The 21509-nt window shown below is 32.5% G+C and overlaps 1 protein-coding gene across 1 annotated transcript in view; it reads left to right on the forward strand.

The window, feature by feature from the left end:
* LOC125055342 overlaps positions 1-21351 on the forward strand; it is a gene marked incomplete at its 5' end in the record, with an annotated part of 55552 nt that extends 34201 nt beyond the window's left edge. The window contains 23 exons of the mRNA XM_047657778.1: positions 1630-1689; positions 2269-2679; positions 5277-5485; positions 6099-6903; positions 7516-7611; positions 8224-8319; positions 8933-9028; positions 9644-9739; positions 10355-10450; positions 11056-11151; positions 11764-11859; positions 12473-12568; positions 13182-13277; positions 13890-14693; positions 15306-15401; positions 16015-16110; positions 16726-16821; positions 17435-17530; positions 18143-18238; positions 18851-18946; positions 19560-19655; positions 20271-20366; positions 20982-21351. Of these exons, the coding sequence (XP_047513734.1) occupies positions 1630-1689; positions 2269-2679; positions 5277-5350 (545 nt within the window). The remainder of the gene's footprint in view (positions 1-1629; positions 1690-2268; positions 2680-5276; positions 5486-6098; positions 6904-7515; positions 7612-8223; positions 8320-8932; positions 9029-9643; positions 9740-10354; positions 10451-11055; positions 11152-11763; positions 11860-12472; positions 12569-13181; positions 13278-13889; positions 14694-15305; positions 15402-16014; positions 16111-16725; positions 16822-17434; positions 17531-18142; positions 18239-18850; positions 18947-19559; positions 19656-20270; positions 20367-20981) is intronic.
* Positions 21352-21509: the final 158 nt, after the last annotated feature.

The raw sequence follows: 21509 nt of genomic DNA on the forward strand, positions 1-21509 counted from the left end.
ATTTTATAAATTTCATAAAAAGTGAGATATTTCGTAACCACGCACACTAAATTTTATGAGTTAAGTCTTAGAAATAAGGTATATTATTAATTTGAGTGTATTTATTTTAAGAAATATCCTTGTAAATTACTCGAAATAAAATGATGCGGTCACTATTTGTTTTTCTAATTAAGTAGACTTGTTACGGAGTAATTAGGAGATATTTTCTAACACTTTTGAGACTGAATGTATTAATTGTTATGAATGTTTTGTAACATAAATAATATTTGAAAAAATGATAATAAGGAAAGTTGAATATTAAATCTTTTCTTTTATTATACATTAAATACTTAATTTTATTACACATTTAGCAAAATTTCTATATGCTCTATATACTCATATCACAACCATACATGTCTATTTCTATTTATAGATTAATACCTTTTAACTTATCTATGACTGGAATCGCGCAAAATATTTTTTGGGCTAAGCCCATCAGTGATTAACCACACGCAATTCTAGGTCAAATGTTAAGTCATTATCAATTTTAATTGAACATTTGAGTTGAACATTGAACATAATTAGGAATTGTTTACCGTTCACGATGAAGTGACGTACGTATATACTAATAATAAATTATATAAAAGCCGATCCACTAGGGCGGGGAGCGCTTTCCAGTTTTAGAAGCATCGGGAAGATGTTCGGGAAAACAGTAGTTATTGTTGTGTTCCTTACACTCATCGTGTAAGTAATAATTGTCTTTAAAAATATTTCGAAACTTTTGTTTTGATTTTTTCCTCTTGTTGCATTTGTTAACAGAAATATATTCTGTCTGTATTTTGTCTTTAAAATACAGTAATATAACTCATTATGAAAGATTATACAATCTTGGACATTAATTTGTGTCAGTTTCTAAGTTTAGGGATTTATGGCCATCAATAAATTTGGCCGTTTCTAAACTCTAAAATTGGAAAATATGAAATTTTCCAATTTGTAAAATAAGCAAACCATAAAAAAATATTCAATTTAACAATTCTTAAATTATTGAAATTCAAAAATTCAATGTTTGGAGTTATATATAAAAAGTTTTTCAGAGTACCAAAAAATCTAAGCTATAAATAATTTTATTTCGTAATAATCTCATTTTCGGAATAAATAAGACCGCTATAACAATATTTATACAAAATATTATTAGTTTATCAAGTATCAATTCAACAATATAAATATATTTTACGAAAGAATGTCAACAAAAATTTATCAAATTTCTATTGACAGGTTTATGAATCCGACACATAAAACAAAATTATTTCATTAATAAGTGAAATTTTCTGTTGTTATAATTCAAAATTTATTTATTTATTATAGAAATACATACATTATCCTTACAGACTATGCCAATACGATAATGTCGTGAAACATTAAATAAAATATAATAAAGTAGGTACATAAATAATATTAAACACATAATATACACAACATCGCTACTGTGAATTCACTCTGCGAACATATAAATATGTCGATAGTAAAATATGAATGCCGTGCAAATTTTAATTTTTTCTTGCATTAGTAATCAAAAATATTATATTCTTCTTTATTGTTTCTCTGAAAGTCAACAATAAGACTCATTTTAATATCGTGCTATTGTTTTAGCGCTTCGAGCGGTAGAAGATGAATCGACACTGCAGAATAAACCGACACAGCTGGATAAAGGTAAATTACTTTTTTTTTAAAGTAGTTATAGTGAAATAAAATACAAATGCTTTTAAGTCTTTCGCGCCATTGTCTACCAAGAAAAGAAATGTACTGCGCATGTGTTGTAAGCGAACCTTACTTATATAGATATAAATATACAAACGATAAGTGGATTCTAGTTTATTTATTGCTAATTATAATTAAACTACATTGAATTAGAAAAATATCTTTTAAAAATATCATAAGTGTTGAAACTAGTGTTTTTCTATGACATTAATCTGTAAATATTGTTCTATAAATGCGATAGAAAATAAGTAGAGACAATTTTAGTTCTTACTTGATTTTTGTAAGGCGAGAGTAGAGCACTATTTCATTCGCTTCGCTTATGAGGCGTGCAATGAACTTCTTTCTTAATTTTTTTTCTTATACTTAATTAACTTATTTTGAATTTATCATATATTTTTCCAACAAATTGGCCTCATATTCAGCAAATTGCATTTTATTTCTGTTCGTTGTATTAGTAATCAAAAATAAAATTTTTTTTATCGTTTTATTAAGAAATATAACTAATATTTGAATTTTTTTCCATTTATTCAGTGGGTAATCAATCAGTTAACAACGAAAATGCACCGAAGCTGCCTCAACCTCAAATCTTTCGATATCTCAACTGCTCTGACTTGCATAAATATTCATTGGCGGAAGATACCATTCAACTAAGTAATCTCATCATTGAGGCCGCGGACAACCCTTGCATCATAAAAGCGTCGGTAATTATTTTGAAAAACAATCATTTTCCCAGTTATAATTATGCTTATAACATAACTGGAAAGAAAATAGTAATGGTTAATAATGAATTCCGAGGACCACAACAAAATCATTACATAGTTGGAGATAATGTACTTCTAGTTAATAATACATATCAAGGCCACTTGCAAGTTCATGAAGTAGCGGGATATGAAGTCACTGCATTCAACAATGTTTATGATGGTATATGTAAAATCAATCAATATACTGGTGTTCGATAACGAATCTAGAGGAGGTCTGTATGATATCTTACTTCGGGAAAAATCCGTGAAGTTAATGAATGAATTGTATCCTAACGATCTGTCAAATTATGAAAGTGGAGCCTTTAATGATATAAGAGAGTATACAGAATACTCTTTGGACAAAACTGATCAAGCACAGCCCGACCTCACTAATGTAGACAAGATCGGATTTCTACAAGATGTGAAATTTGGATCAAAAATTAAACGTCCTGAATGTGCTGTTAATACATAACAGCACATTCAGGACGTTTAATTTTTCAGGACGTTCAAAGATTCGAAGATTTAATTAATACTGATTTTTTATTTCCTCAATATTAAATATAATGTATATATAATGTAATATCAATGTAATAAAATAAATATTTTAACGCATAATAATGACTTCTTGTTAAATAACATTTCCCTGATAAAAAAAATCAATTTAAGAGCATACACTAAAAAAAAATTTATTAAGAAGAGGGCAATTGTCTTGAATCAAGACGAAAAATTCTTGAATCAAGTAAAATTTCCTTAAATCAAGAATTTTTCTACTCAAATCAAGAATATCAAGTTCTTGATTCAAGATTTTTTTCTGTGTAGGAAATATCATCCTTTTTAATACTTTTGAATATTTTAAATACTTTTCAATTTCTCCTCTTAAGGAAAAATTAACATGTAAGTTTCTGATTAGAAAAAGGAATTTAAAACGAGTCAAAACGATTTGAGATTTAATTTGAACACTCTATAGGTACAATTCATTCTGCATTGAGATAAATTTTTAGTAGCATAAATATTATTTAAAGAAATGACAATAAAAAAAATTGCATATTAAATCCTTTATTTTATTACACATTTAATAAAAGTTTTACATACTCATTTCACAACCATACATTTCTATTTCTACTTATAGATTAAAAACTTTCACTTAACACACTTATCTATGACTAGATGCTAATTAGAATTAAATAAAAGCTACCTATTGCTAATATACATGATAATAAACTATGAGATAGATTCTACATCAGTACCATTACTAACTGCCTACTGTAAGGCAGTACGTTTTTATACACAATATGATATTGCACTTCTATCTGAAAAGGAATGAATCAGACCAATTTGTATTTCATAAATTACTTTCTCACTTTACAGCCCAACCTCGAAAATATTAAATCATAACCAATAATCAATAACACTGTTTAGTTTATTTTTTAATTGTACCAAAGCTAATGCCAAATAAAATTTAGTTAATGATATTTAAAGTATTTTTAAGATAGATAATATTTTTGATATATTGTATAATTGCTATAGATTGCAATAGATTGGATAATATATCTCAGTAAATTTAGTTAATAAAAACAATTCTAGTCATTGCAAATATGTTGCTTATTTTCACCATACCTTTCATAAACTACATATTATGTGCTTATCATGTGATGAGCGATTTTATCTAAGTAGAACATCAAAGGTCTTTAATAACACGCCAAACGTGCCGGTATTTGCTATTAATCACATAGGGTAAGTGACTATATTAATTATAACATTCAAAACACCAATGGGGAAAATTTTATTGATAAGCAGACCACAAAATAATACAAATACCTATCCATTAAAAGTAACATAATGAAATTATAATGCAAGTTTACCGTCTGATGAGCTATTCTCAATGAATTAAATGAAACATTACCTTAACCAATTAAGGACTTCATTGATGTTTATTCACAAGGGGTAGTTCTTCCATATCACGCGGTGCTATCATACACATATGAGTAATCTGATTAGTTAGGGATTATTCGTACCTAAGGATGTAAATGCGCTAAGTTTGGCAGCACCCAGTATAACATCTACCTTTGATAGACACTCGGAGTCATTATGTAAGAAATAAGAGTTCTGAGTTAATGATTATCGATTAGTGTTCTATTAAATTCCAAGTTACAACCGCTTTTGCGAGCCCGTAATATCGATAATTAGTAGGGCGATTCCGTACTCGCGGGTGCAACATTTAGACTCACTCAAGGCTTCTTAATAAGAAAATAAAAACTCTTTTTAAAGAAATGACTGGTCGCAGGATAACATTGTAATCTGTTTTACAAAAATTAATATAAAAAACATATAATAAAATGTCTAAATAGACACAGGAGAGGTTTAAAGTGCTATCGCGGGTGCAACGAAATCGGCCCACCATTAAAGGTCATAGGAAATGCACCGAAGCCGCCTCAACCTCAAATCATTCGATATCTCAACTGCTCTGACTTGCATAAATATTTATTGGCGGAATATACCATTCAACTAAGTAATCTCATCATTGAGGCCGCGGACAACCCTTGCATCATAAAAGCGTCGGTAATTATTTTGAAAAACAATCATTTTCCCAGTTATAATTATGCTTATAACATAACTGGAAAGAAAATAGTAATGATTAATAATGAATTCCGAGGACCACAACAAAATCATTACATAGTTGGAGATAATGCACTTCTAGTTAATAATACATATCAAGGCCACTTGCAAGTTCATGAAGTAGCGGGAATGAAGTCACTGCATTCAACAATGTACATGATAGTATATGTAGAGTCAATCAATATTCAGGAACTAGTATACTGGTGTTCGATAACGAATCTAGAGGAGATCTGTATGATGTCTTACTTCGGGAATAATCCGTGAACTCATTTTAATATCGTGCTATTTTTTTTTAGCGCTTTGAACGGTAGAATATAAATCGGCACTGCTGAATGAATTGAAACCGCAGAATAAACCTACACTGGGGAATAAATCGACACAGCTGGATAAAGGTAAATTACTTTTTTTTTAAAAGTAGTTATAGCGAAATAAAATACTAATGCTTTTAAGTCTTTCGCGCCATTGTCTACCAAGAAAAGAAAGGAACTGCGCATATGTTGTAAGCGAACCTTACTTATATAGATATAAATATACAAACGATTCGATATCTCAACTGCTCTGACTTGCATAAATATTCATTGGCGGAAGATACCATTCAACTAAGTAATCTCATCATTGAGGCCGCGGACAACCCTTGCATTATAAAAGCGTCGGTAATTATTTTGAAAAACAATCATTTTCCCAGTTATAATTATGCTTATAACATAACTGGAAAGAAAATAGTAATGATTAATAATGAATTCCGAGGACCACAACAAAATCATTACATAGTTGGAGATAATGCACTTCTAGTTAATAATACATATCAAGGCCACTTGCAAGTTCATGAAGTAGCGGGAATGAAGTCACTGCATTCAACAATGTACATGATAGTATATGTAGAGTCAATCAATATTCAGGAACTAGTATACTGGTGTTCGATAACGAATCTAGAGGAGATCTGTATGATGTCTTACTTCGGGAAAAATCCGTGAACTCATTTTAATATCGTGCTATTTTTTTTAGCGCTTTGAACGGTAGAAGATAAATCGACACTGCTGAATGAATTGAAACCGCAGAATAAACCTACACTGGGGAATAAATCGACACAGCTGGATAAAGGTAAATTACTTTTTTTTTTAAAGTAGTTATAGTGAAATAAAATACTAATGCTTTTAAGTCTTTCGCGCCATTGTCTACCAAGAAAAGAAAGGAACTGCGCATATGTTGTAAGCGAACCTTACTTATATAGATATAAATATACAAACGATTCGATATCTCAACTGCTCTGACTTGCATAAATATTCATTGGCGGAAGATACCATTCAACTAAGTAATCTCATCATTGAGGCCGCGGACAACCCTTGCATCATAAAAGCGTCGGCAATTATTTTGAAAAACAATCATTTTCCCAGTTATAATTATGCTTATAACATAACTGGAAAGAAAATAGTAATGATTAATAATGAATTGCGAGGACCACAACAAAATCATTACATAGTTGGAGATAATGCACTTCTAGTTAATAATACATATCAAGGCCACTTGCAAGTTCATGAAGTAGCGGGAATGAAGTCACTGCATTCAACAATGTACATGATAGTATATGTAGAGTCAATCAATATTCAGGAACTAGTATACTGGTGTTCGATAACGAATCTAGAGGAAATCTGTATGATGTCTTACTTCGGGAAAAATCCGTGAACTCATTTTAATATCGTGCTATTTTTTTTAGCGCTTTGAACGGTAGAAGATAAATCGACACTGCTGAATGAATTGAAACCGCAGAATAAACCTACACTGGGGAATAAATCGACACAGCTGGATAAAGGTAAATTACTTTTTTTTAAAAAATAGTTATAGTGAAATAAAATACTAATGCTTTTAAGTCTTTCGCGCCATTGTCTACCAAGAAAAGAAAGGAACTGCGCATATGTTGTAAGCGAACCTTACTTATATAGATATAAATATACAAACGATTCGATATCTCAACTGCTCTGACTTGCATAAATATACATTGGCGGAAGATACCATTCAACTAAGTAATCTCATCATTGAGGCCGCGGACAACCCTTGCATCATAAAAGCGTCGGTAATTATTTTGAAAAACAATCATTTTCCCGGTTATAATTATGCTTATAACATAACTGGAAAGAAAATAGTAATGATTAATAATGAATTCCGAGGACCACAACAAAATCATTACATAGTTGGAGATAATGCACTTCTAGTTAATAATACATATCAAGGCCACTTGCAAGTTCATGAAGTAGCGGAATGAAGTCACTGCATTCAACAATGTACATGATAGTATATGTAGAGTCAATCAATATTCAGGAACTATTATACTGGTGTTCGATAACGAATCTAGAGGAAATCTGTATGATGTCTTACTTCGGGAAAAATCCGTGAACTCATTTTAATATCGTGATATTTTTTTTAGCGCTTTGAACGGTAGAAGATAAATCGACACTGCTGAATGAATTGAAACCGCAGAATAAACCTACACTGGAGAATAAATCGACACAGCTGGATAAAGGTAAATTACTTTTTTTTTTAAAGTAGTTATAGTGAAATAAAATACTAATGCTTTTAAGTCTTTCGCGCCATTGTCTTCCAAGAAAAGAAAGGAACTGCGCATATGTTGTAAGTGAACCTTACTTATATAGATATAAATATACAAACGATTCGATATCTCAACTGCTCTGACTTGCATAAATATTCATTGGCGGAAGATACCATTCAACTAAGTAATCTCATCATTGAGGCCGCGGACAACCCTTGCATCATAAAAGCGTCGGTAATTATTTTGAAAAACAATCATTTTACCGGTTATAATTATGCTTATAACATAACTGGAAAGAAAATAGTAATGATTAATAATGAATTCCGAGGACCACAACAAAATCATTACATAGTTGGAGATAATGCACTTCTAGTTAATAATACATATCAAGGCCACTTGCAAGTTCATGAAGTAGCGGAATGAAGTCACTGCATTCAACAATGTACATGATAGTATATGTAGAGTCAATCAATATTCAGGAACTAGTATACTGGTGTTCGATAACGAATCTAGAGGAGATCAGTATGATGTCTTACTTCGGGAAAAATCCGTGAACTCATTTTAATATCGTGATATCTTTTTTAGCGCTTTGAACGGTAGAAGATAAATCGACACTGCTGAATGAATTGAAACCGCAGAATAAACCTACACTGGGGAATAAATCGACACAGCTGGATAAAGGTAAATTACTTTTTTTTTAAAAGAAGTTATAGTGAAATAAAATACTAATGCTTTTAAGTCTTTCGCGCCATTGTCTACCAAGAAAAGAAAGGAACTGCGCATATGTTGTAAGCGAACCTTACTTATATAGATATAAATATACAAACGATTCGATATCTCAACTGCTCTGACTTGCATAAATATTCATTGGCGGAAGATACCATTCAACTAAGTAATCTCATCATTGAGGCCGCGGACAACCCTTGCATTATAAAAGCGTCAGTAATTATTTTGAAAAACAATCATTTTCCCGGTAATAATTATGCTTATAACATAACTGGAAAGAAAATAGTAATGATTAATAATGAATTGCGAGGACCACAACAAAATCATTACATAGTTGGAGATAATGCACTTCTAGTTAATAATACATATCAAGGCCACTTGCAAGTTCATGAAGTAGCGGGAATGAAGTCACTGCATTCAACAATGTACATGATAGTATATGTAGAGTCAATCAATATTCAGGAACTAGTATACTGGTGTTCGATAACGAATCTAGAGGAAATCTGTATGATGTCTTACTTCGGGAAAAATCCGTGAACTCATTTTAATATCGTGCTATTTTTTTTAGCGCTTTGAACGGTAGAAGATAAATCGACACTGCTGAATGAATTGAAACCGCAGAATAAACCTACACTGGGGAATAAATCGACACAGCTGGATAAAGGTAAATTACTTTTTTTTTAAAAGTAGTTATAGTGAAATAAAATACTAATGCTTTTAAGTCTTTCGCGCCATTGTCTACCAAGAAAAGAAAGGAACTGCGCATATGTTGTAAGCGAACCTTACTTATATAGATATAAATATACAAACGATTCGATATCTCAACTGCTCTGACTTGCATAAATATTCATTGGCGGAAGATACCATTCAACTAAGTAATCTCATCATTGAGGCCGCGGACAACCCTTGCATTATAAAAGCGTCAGTAATTATTTTGAAAAACAATCATTTTCCCGGTTATAATTATGCTTATAACATAACTGGAAAGAAAATAGTAATGATTAATAATGAATTCCGACGACCACAACAAAATCATTACATAGTTGGAGATAATGCACTTCTAGTTAATAATACATATCAAGGCCACTTGCAAGTTCATGAAGTAGCGGGAATGAAGTCACTGCATTCAACAATGTACATGATAGTATATTATGTAGAGTCAATCAATATTCAGGAACTAGTATACTGGTGTTCGATAACGAATCTAGAGGAGATCTGTATGATGTCTTACTTCGGGAATAATCCGTGAACTCATTTTAATATCGTGATATTTTTTTAGCGCTTTGAACGGTAGAAGATAAATCGACACTGCTGAATGAATTGAAACCGCAGAATAAACCTACACTGGGGAATAAATCGACACAGCTGGATAAAGGTAAATTACTTTTTTTTTAAAAGTAGTTATAGTGAAATAAAATACTAATGCTTTTAAGTCTTTCGCGCCATTGTCTACCAAGAAAAGAAAGGAACTGCGCATATGTTGTAAGCGAACCTTACTTATATAGATATAAATATACAAACGATTCGATATCTCAACTGCTCTGACTTGCATAAATATTCATTGGCGGAAGATACCATTCAACTAAGTAATCTCATCATTGAGGCCGCGGACAACCCTTGCATTATAAAAGCGTCAGTAATTATTTTGAAAAACAATCATTTTCCCGGTTATAATTATGCTTATAACATAACTGGAAAGAAAATAGTAATCATTAATAATGAATTCCGACGACCACAACAAAATCATTACATAGTTGGAGATAATGCACTTCTAGTTAATAATACATATCAAGGCCACTTGCAAGTTCATGAAGTAGCGGGAATGAAGTCACTGCATTCAACAATGTACATGATAGTATATTATGTAGAGTCAATCAATATTCAGGAACTAGTATACTGGTGTTCGATAACGAATCTAGAGGAGATCTGTATGATGTCTTACTTCGGGAATAATCCGTGAACTCATTTTAATATCGTGATATTTTTTTAGCGCTTTGAACGGTAGAAGATAAATCGACACTGCTGAATGAATTGAAACCGCAGAATAAACCTACACTGGAGAATAAATCGACACAGCTGGATAAAGGTAAATTACTTTTTTTTAAAAAGTAGTTATAGTGAAATAAAATACTAATGCTTTTAAGTCTTTCGCGCCATTGTCTTCCAAGAAAAGAAAGGAACTGCGCATATGTTGTAAGCGAACCTTACTTATATAGATATAAATATACAAACGATTCGATATCTCAACTGCTCTGACTTGCATAAATATACATTGGCGGAAGATACCATTCAACTAAGTAATCTCATCATTGAGGCCGCGGACAACCCTTGCATCATAAAAGCGTCGGTAATTATTTTGATTTTCCCGGTTATAATTATGCTTATAACATAACTGGAAAGAAAATAGTAATGATTAATAATGAATTCCGACGACCACAACAAAATCATTACATAGTTGGAGATAATGCACTTCTAGTTAATAATACATATCAAGGCCACTTGCAAGTTCATGAAGTAGCGGGATTGAAGTCACTGCATTCAACAATGTACATGATAGTATATTATGTAGAGTCAATCAATATTCAGGAACTAGTATACTGGTGTTCGATAACGAATCTAGAGGAGATCTGTATGATGTCTTACTTCGGGAATAATCCGTGAACTCATTTTAATATCGTGATATTTTTTTAGCGCTTTGAACGGTAGAAGATAAATCGACACTGCTGAATGAATTGAAACCGCAGAATAAACCTACACTGGGGAATAAATCGACACAGCTGGATAAAGGTAAATTACTTTTTTTTTTAAAGTAGTTATAGTGAAATAAAATACTAATGCTTTTAAGTCTTTCGCGCCATTGTCTACCAAGAAAAGAAAGGAACTGCGCATATGTTGTAAGCGAACCTTACTTATATAGATATAAATATACAAACGATTCGATATCTCAACTGCTCTGACTTGCATAAATATACATTGGCGGAAGATACCATTCAACTAAGTAATCTCATCATTGAGGCCGCGGACAACCCTTGCATCATAAAAGCGTCGGTAATTATTTTGAAAAACAATCATTTTCCCGGTTATAATTATGCTTATAACATAACTGGAAAGAAAATAGTAATGATTAATAATGAATTCCGAGGACCACAACAAAATCATTACATAGTTGGAGATAATGCACATCTAGTTAATAATACATATCAAGGCCACTTGCAAGTTCATGAAGTAGCGGAATGAAGTCACTGCATTCAACAATGTACATGATAGTATATGTAGAGTCAATCAATATTCAGGAACTAGTATACTGGTGTTCGATAACGAATCTAGAGGAAATCTGTATGATGTCTTACTTCGGGAAAAATCCGTGAACTCATTTTAATATCGTGATATTTTTTTTAGCGCTTTGAACGGTAGAAGATAAATCGACACTGCTGAATGAATTGAAACCGCAGAATAAACCTACACTGGAGAATAAATCGACACAGCTGGATAAAGGTAAATTTCTTTTTTTTAAAAATTAGTTATAGTGAAATAAAATACTAATGCTTTTAAGTCTTTCGCGCCATTGTCTTCCAAGAAAAGAAAGGAACTGCGCATATGTTGTAAGCGAACCTTACTTATATAGATATAAATATACAAACGATTCGATATCTCAACTGCTCTGACTTGCATAAATATACATTGGCGGAAGATACCATTCAACTAAGTAATCTCATCATTGAGGCCGCGGACAACCCTTGCATCATAAAAGCGTCGGTAATTATTTTGAAAAACAATCATTTTCCCAGTTATAATTATGCTTATAACATAACTGGAAAGAAAATAGTAATGATTAATAATGAATTCCGAGGACCACAACAAAATCATTACATAGTTGGAGATAATGCACTTCTAGTTAATAATACATATCAAGGCCACTTGCAAGTTCATGAAGTAGCGGGAATGAAGTCACTGCATTCAACAATGTACATGATAGTATATGTAGAGTCAATCAATATTCAGGAACTAGTATACTGGTGTTCGATAACGAATCTAGAGGAAATCTGTATGATGTCTTACTTCGGGAAAAATCCGTGAACTCATTTTAATATCGTGCTATTTTTTTTAGCGCTTTGAACGGTAGAAGATAAATCGACACTGCTGAATGAATTGAAACCGCAGAATAAACCTACACTGGGGAATAAATCGACACAGCTGGATAAAGGTAAATTACTTTTTTTTTTTAAGTAGTTATAGTGAAATAAAATACTAATGCTTTTAAGTCTTTCGCGCCATTGTCTACCAAGAAAAGAAAGGAACTGCGCATATGTTGTAAGCGAACCTTACTTATATAGATATAAATATACAAACGATTCGATATCTCAACTGCTCTGACTTGCAGAAATATAAATTAGCGGAAGATACCATTCAACTAAGTAATCTCATCATTGAGGCCGCGGACAACCCTTGCATCATAAAAGCGTCGGCAATTATTTTGAAAAACAATCATTTTCCCAGTTATAATTATGCTTATAACATAACTGGAAAGAAAATAGTAATGATTAATAATGAATTGCGAGGACCACAACAAAATCATTACATAGTTGGAGATAATGCACTTCTAGTTAATAATACATATCAAGGCCACTTGCAAGTTCATGAAGTAGCGGGAATGAAGTCACTGCATTCAACAATGTACATGATAGTATATGTAGAGTCAATCAATATTCAGGAACTAGTATACTGGTGTTCGATAACGAATCTAGAGGAGATCTGTATGATGTCTTACTTCGGGAAAAATCCGTGAACTCATTTTAATATCGTGCTATTTTTTTTAGCGCTTTGAACGGTAGAAGATAAATCGGCACTGCTGAATGAATTGAAACCGCAGAATAAACCTACACTGGGGAATAAATCGACACAGCTGGATAAAGGTAAATTACTTTTTTTTTAAAAGTAGTTATAGTGAAATAAAATACTAATGCTTTTAAGTCTTTCGCGCCATTGTCTACCAAGAAAAGAAAGGAACTGCGCATATGTTGTAAGCGAACCTTACTTATATAGATATAAATATACAAACGATTCGATATCTCAACTGCTCTGACTTGCATAAATATACATTGGCGGAAGATACCATTCAACTAAGTAATCTCATCATTGAGGCCGCGGACAACCCTTGCATCATAAAAGCGTCGGTAATTATTTTGAAAAACAATCATTTTCCCGGTTATAATTATGCTTATAACATAACTGGAAAGAAAATAGTAATGATTAATAATGAATTCCGAGGACCACAACAAAATCATTACATAGTTGGAGATAATGCACTTCTAGTTAATAATACATATCAAGGCCACTTGCAAGTTCATGAAGTAGCGGAATGAAGTCACTGCATTCAACAATGTACATGATAGTATATGTAGAGTCAATCAATATTCAGGAACTATTATACTGGTGTTCGATAACGAATCTAGAGGAAATCTGTATGATGTCTTACTTCGGGAAAAATCCGTGAACTCATTTTAATATCGTGATATTTTTTTTAGCGCTTTGAACGGTAGAAGATAAATCGACACTGCTGAATGAATTGAAACCGCAGAATAAACCTACACTGGAGAATAAATCGACACAGCTGGATAAAGGTAAATTACTTTTTTTTTTTAAGTAGTTATAGTGAAATAAAATACTAATGCTTTTAAGTCTTTCGCGCCATTGTCTTCCAAGAAAAGAAAGGAACTGCGCATATGTTGTAAGCGAACCTTACTTATATAGATATAAATATACAAACGATTCGATATCTCAACTGCTCTGACTTGCATAAATATTCATTGGCGGAAGATACCATTCAACTAAGTAATCTCATCATTGAGGCCGCGGACAACCCTTGCATTATAAAAGCGTCGGTAATTATTTTGAAAAACAATCATTTTCCCAGTTATAATTATGCTTATAACATAACTGGAAAGAAAATAGTAATGATTAATAATGAATTCCGAGGACCACAACAAAATCATTACATAGTTGGAGATAATGCACTTCTAGTTAATAATACATATCAAGGCCACTTGCAAGTTCATGAAGTAGCGGGAATGAAGTCACTGCATTCAACAATGTACATGATAGTATATGTAGAGTCAATCAATATTCAGGAACTAGTATACTGGTGTTCGATAACGAATCTAGAGGAGATCTGTATGATGTCTTACTTCGGGAAAAATCCGTGAACTCATTTTAATATCGTGATATTTTTTTAGCGCTTCGAACGGTAGAAGATAAATCGACACTGCTGAATGAATTGAAACCGCAGAATAAACCTACACTGGGGAATAAATCGACACAGCTGGATAAAGGTAAATTACTTTTTTTTTAAAAGAAGTTATAGTGAAATAAAATACTAATGCTTTTAAGTCTTTCGCGCCATTGTCTACCAAGAAAAGAAAGGAACTGCGCATATGTTGTAAGCGAACCTTACTTATATAGATATAAATATACAAACGATTCGATATCTCAACTGCTCTGACTTGCATAAATATTCATTGGCGGAAGATACCATTCAACTAAGTAATCTCATTATTGAGGCCGCGGACAACCCTTGCATTATAAAAGCGTCAGTAATTATTTTGAAAAACAATCATTTTCCCGGTTATAATTATGCTTATAACATAACTGGAAAGAAAATAGTAATGATTAATAATGAATTCCGACGACCACAACAAAATCATTACATAGTTGGAGATAATGCACTTCTAGTTAATAATACATATCAAGGCCACTTGCAAGTTCATGAAGTAGCGGAATGAAGTCACTGCATTCAACAATGTACATGATAGTATATGTAGAGTCAATCAATATTCAGGAACTAGTATACTGGTGTTCGATAACGAATCTAGAGGAGATCAGTATGATGTCTTACTTCGGGAAAAATCCGTGAACTCATTTTAATATCGTGATATCTTTTTTAGCGCTTTGAACGGTAGAAGATAAATCGACACTGCTGAATGAATTGAAACCGCAGAATAAACCTACACTGGGGAATAAATCGACACAGCTGGATAAAGGTAAATTACTTTTTTTTTAAAAGAAGTTATAGTGAAATAAAATACTAATGCTTTTAAGTCTTTCGCGCCATTGTCTACCAAGAAAAGAAAGGAACTGCGCATATGTTGTAAGCGAACCTTACTTATATAGATATAAATATACAAACGATTCGATATCTCAACTGCTCTGACTTGCATAAATATTCATTGGCGGAAGATACCATTCAACTAAGTAATCTCATCATTGAGGCCGCGGACAACCCTTGCATTATAAAAGCGTCAGTAATTATTTTGAAAAACAATCATTTTCCCGGTAATAATTATGCTTATAACATAACTGGAAAGAAAATAGTAATGATTAATAATGAATTGCGAGGACCACAACAAAATCATTACATAGTTGGAGATAATGCACTTCTAGTTAATAATACATATCAAGGCCACTTGCAAGTTCATGAAGTAGCGGGAATGAAGTCACTGCATTCAACAATGTACATGATAGTATATGTAGAGTCAATCAATATTCAGGAACTAGTATACTGGTGTTCGATAACGAATCTAGAGGAAATCTGTATGATGTCTTACTTCGGGAAAAATCCGTGAACTCATTTTAATATCGTGCTATTTTTTTTAGCGCTTTGAACGGTAGAAGATAAATCGACACTGCTGAATGAATTGAAACCGCAGAATAAACCTACACTGGGGAATAAATCGACACAGCTGGATAAAGGTAAATTACTTTTTTTTTAAAAGTAGTTATAGTGAAATAAAATACTAATGCTTTTAAGTCTTTCGCGCCATTGTCTACCAAGAAAAGAAAGGAACTGCGCATATGTTGTAAGCGAACCTTACTTATATAGATATAAATATACAAACGATTCGATATCTCAACTGCTCTGACTTGCATAAATATTCATTGGCGGAAGATACCATTCAACTAAGTAATCTCATCATTGAGGCCGCGGACAACCCTTGCATTATAAAAGCGTCAGTAATTATTTTGAAAAACAATCATTTTCCCGGTTATAATTATGCTTATAACATAACTGGAAAGAAAATAGTAATGATTAATAATGAATTCCGACGACCACAACAAAATCATTACATAGTTGGAGATAATGCACTTCTAGTTAATAATACATATCAAGGCCACTTGCAAGTTCATGAAGTAGCGGGAATGAAGTCACTGCATTCAACAATGTACATGATAGTATATTATGTAGAGTCAATCAATATTCAGGAACTAGTATACTGGTGTTCGATAACGAATCTAGAGGAGATCTGTATGATGTCTTACTTCGGGAATAATCCGTGAACTCATTTTAATATCGTGATATTTTTTTAGCGCTTTGAACGGTAGAAGATAAATCGACACTGCTGAATGAATTGAAACCGCAGAATAAACCTACACTGGGGAATAAATCGACACAGCTGGATAAAGGTAAATTACTTTTTTTTTAAAAGTAGTTATAGTGAAATAAAATACTAATGCTTTTAAGTCTTTCGCGCCATTGTCTACCAAGAAAAGAAAGGAACTGCGCATATGTTGTAAGCGAACCTTACTTATATAGATATAAATATACAAACGATTCGATATCTCAACTGCTCTGACTTGCATAAATATTCATTGGCGGAAGATACCATTCAACTAAGTAATCTCATCATTGAGGCCGCGGACAACCCTTGCATCATAAAAGCGTCGGCAATTATTTTGAAAAACAATCATTTTCCCAGTTATAATTATGCTTATAACATAACTGGAAAGAAAATAGTAATGATTAATAATGAATTGCGAGGACCACAACAAAATCATTACATAGTTGGAGATAATGCACTTCTAGTTAATAATACATATCAAGGCCACTTGCAAGTTCATGAAGTAGCGGGAATGAAGTCACTGCATTCAACAATGTACATGATAGTATATGTAGAGTCAATCAATATTCAGGAACTAGTATACTGGTGTTCGATAACGAATCTAGAGGAAATCTGTATGATGTCTTACTTCGGGAAAAATCCGTGAACTCATTTTAATATCGTGCTATTTTTTTTAGCGCTTTGAACGGTAGAAGATAAATCGACACTGCTGAATGAATTGAAACCGCAGAATAAACCTACACTGGGGAATAAATCGACACAGCTGGATAAAGGTAAATTACTTTTTTTTTAAAAGTAGTTATAGTGAAATAAAATACTAATGCTTTTAAGTCTTTCGCGCCATTGTCTACCAAGAAAAGAAAGGAACTGCGCATATGTTGTAAGCGAACCTTACTTATATAGATATAAATATACAAACGATTCGATATCTCAACTGCTCTGACTTGCATAAATATACATTGGCGGAAGATACCATTCAACTAAGTAATCTCATCATTGAGGCCGCGGACAACCCTTGCATCATAAAAGCGTCGGTAATTATTTTGAAAAACAATCATTTTCCCGGTTATAATTATGCTTATAACATAACTGGAAAGAAAATAGTAATGATTAATAATGAATTCCGAGGACCACAACAAAATCATTACATAGTTGGAGATAATGCACTTCTAGTTAATAATACATATCAAGGCCACTTGCAAGTTCATGAAGTAGCGGAATGAAGTCACTGCATTCAACAATGTACATGATAGTATATGTAGAGTCAATCAATATTCAGGAACTATTATACTGGTGTTCGATAACGAATCTAGAGGAAATCTGTATGATGTCTTACTTCGGGAAAAATCCGTGAACTCATTTTAATATCGTGATATTTTTTTTAGCGCTTTGAACGGTAGAAGATAAATCGACACTGCTGAATGAATTGAAACCGCAGAATAAACCTACACTGGAGAATAAATCGACACAGCTGGATAAAGGTAAATTACTTTTTTTTTTAAAGTAGTTATAGTGAAATAAAATACTAATGCTTTTAAGTCTTTCGCGCCATTGTCTTCCAAGAAAAGAAAGGAACTGCGCATATGTTGTAAGTGAACCTTACTTATATAGATATAAATATACAAACGATTCGATATCTCAACTGCTCTGACTTGCATAAATATTCATTGGCGGAAGATACCATTCAACTAAGTAATCTCATCATTGAGGCCGCGGACAACCCTTGCATCATAAAAGCGTCGGTAATTATTTTGAAAAACAATCATTTTACCGGTTATAATTATGCTTATAACATAACTGGAAAGAAAATAGTAATGATTAATAATGAATTCCGAGGACCACAACAAAATCATTACATAGTTGGAGATAATGCACTTCTAGTTAATAATACATATCAAGGCCACTTGCAAGTTCATGAAGTAGCGGAATGAAGTCACTGCATTCAACAATGTACATGATAGTATATGTAGAGTCAATCAATATTCAGGAACTAGTATACTGGTGTTCGATAACGAATCTAGAGGAGATCAGTATGATGTCTTACTTCGGGAAAAATCCGTGAACTCATTTTAATATCGTGATATCTTTTTTAGCGCTTTGAACGGTAGAAGATAAATCGACACTGCTGAATGAATTGAAACCGCAGAATAAACCTACACTGGGGAATAAATCGACACAGCTGGATAAAGGTAAATTACTTTTTTTTTAAAAGAAGTTATAGTGAAATAAAATACTAATGCTTTTAAGTCTTTCGCGCCATTGTCTACCAAGAAAAGAAAGGAACTGCGCATATGTTGTAAGCGAACCTTACTTATATAGATATAAATATACAAACGATTCGATATCTCAACTGCTCTGACTTGCATAAATATTCATTGGCGGAAGATACCATTCAACTAAGTAATCTCATCATTGAGGCCGCGGACAACCCTTGCATTATAAAAGCGTCAGTAATTATTTTGAAAAACAATCATTTTCCCGGTAATAATTATGCTTATAACATAACTGGAAAGAAAATAGTAATGATTAATAATGAATTGCGAGGACCACAACAAAATCATTACATAGTTGGAGATAATGCACTTCTAGTTAATAATACATATCAAGGCCACTTGCAAGTTCATGAAGTAGCGGGAATGAAGTCACTGCATTCAACAATGTACATGATAGTATATGTAGAGTCAATCAATATTCAGGAACTAGTATACTGGTGTTCGATAACGAATCTAGAGGAAATCTGTATGATGTCTTACTTCGGGAAAAATCCGTGAACTCATTTTAATATCGTGCTATTTTTTTTAGCGCTTTGAACGGTAGAAGATAAATCGACACTGCTGAATGAATTGAAACCGCAGAATAAACCTACACTGGGGAATAAATCGACACAGCTGGATAAAGGTAAATTACTTTTTTTTTAAAAGTAGTTATAGTGAAATAAAATACTAATGCTTTTAAGTCTTTCGCGCCATTGTCTACCAAGAAAAGAAAGGAACTGCGCATATGTTGTAAGCGAACCTTACTTATATAGATATAAATATACAAACGATTCGATATCTCAACTGCTCTGACTTGCATAAATATTCATTGGCGGAAGATACCATTCAACTAAGTAATCTCATCATTGAGGCCGCGGACAACCCTTGCATTATAAAAGCGTCAGTAATTATTTTGAAAAACAATCATTTTCCCGGTTATAATTATGCTTATAACATAACTGGAAAGAAAATAGTAATGATTAATAATGAATTCCGAGGACCACAACAAAATCATTACATAGTTGGAGATAATGCACTTCTAGTTAATAATACATATCAAGGCCACTTGCAAGTTCATGAAGTAGCGGGAATGAAGTCACTGCATTCAACAATGTACATGATAGTATATTATGTAGAGTCAATCAATATTCAGGAACTAGTATACTGGTGTTCGATAACGAATCTAGAGGAGATCTGTATGATGTCTTACTTCGGGAATAATCCGTGAACTCATTTTAATATCGTGATATTTTTTTAGCGCTTTGAACGGTAGAAGATAAATCGACACTGCTGAATGAATTGAAACCGCAGAATAAACCTACACTGGGGAATAAATCGACACAGCTGGATAAAGGTAAATTACTTTTTTTTTAAAAGTAGTTATAGTGAAATAAAATACTAATGCTTTTAAGTCTTTCGCGCCATTGTCTACCAAGAAAAGAAAGGAACTGCGCATATGTTGTAAGCGAACCTTACTTATATAGATATAAATATACAAACGATTCGATATCTCAACTGCTCTGACTTGCATAAATATTCATTGGCGGAAGATACCATTCAACTAAGTAATCTCATCATTGAGGCCGCGGACAACCCTTGCATTATAAAAGCGTCAGTAATTATTTTGAAAAACAATCATTTTCCCGGTTATAATTATGCTTATAACATAACTGGAAAGAAAATAGTAATCATTAATAATGAATTCCGACGACCACAACAAAATCATTACATAGTTGGAGATAATGCACTTCTAGTTAATAATACATATCAAGGCCACTTGCAAGTTCATGAAGTAGCGGGAATGAAGTCACTGCATTCAACAATGTACATGATAGTATATTATGTAGAGTCAATCAATATTCAGGAACTAGTATACTGGTGTTCGATAACGAATCTAGAGGAGATCTGTATGATGTCTTACTTCGGGAATAATCCGTGAACTCATTTTAATATCGTGATATTTTTTTAGCGCTTTGAACGGTAGAAGATAAATCGACACTGCTGAATGAATTGAAACCGCAGAATAAACCTACACTGGAGAATAAATCGACACAGCTGGATAAAGGTAAATTACTTTTTTTTAAAAAGTAGTTATAGTGAAATAAAATACTAATGCTTTTAAGTCTTTCGCGCCATTGTCTTCCAAGAAAAGAAAGGAACTGCGCATATGTTGTAAGCGAACCTTACTTATATAGATATAAATATACAAACGATTCGATATCTCAACTGCTCTGACTTGCATAAATATACATTGGCGGAAGATACCATTCAACTAAGTAATCTCATCATTGAGGCCGCGGACAACCCTTGCATCATAAAAGCGTCGGTAATTATTTTGATTTTCCCGGTTATAATTATGCTTATAACATAACTGGAAAGAAAATAGTAATGATTAATAATGAATTCCGACGACCACAACAAAATCATTACATAGTTGGAGATAATGCACTTCTAGTTAATAATACATATCAAGGCCACTTGCAAGTTCATGAAGTAG

Source organism: Pieris napi, chromosome 13 (genome assembly GCF_905475465.1).
Source record: "Pieris napi chromosome 13, ilPieNapi1.2, whole genome shotgun sequence".
Taxonomy (NCBI): Eukaryota; Metazoa; Arthropoda; class Insecta; order Lepidoptera; family Pieridae; genus Pieris; species Pieris napi.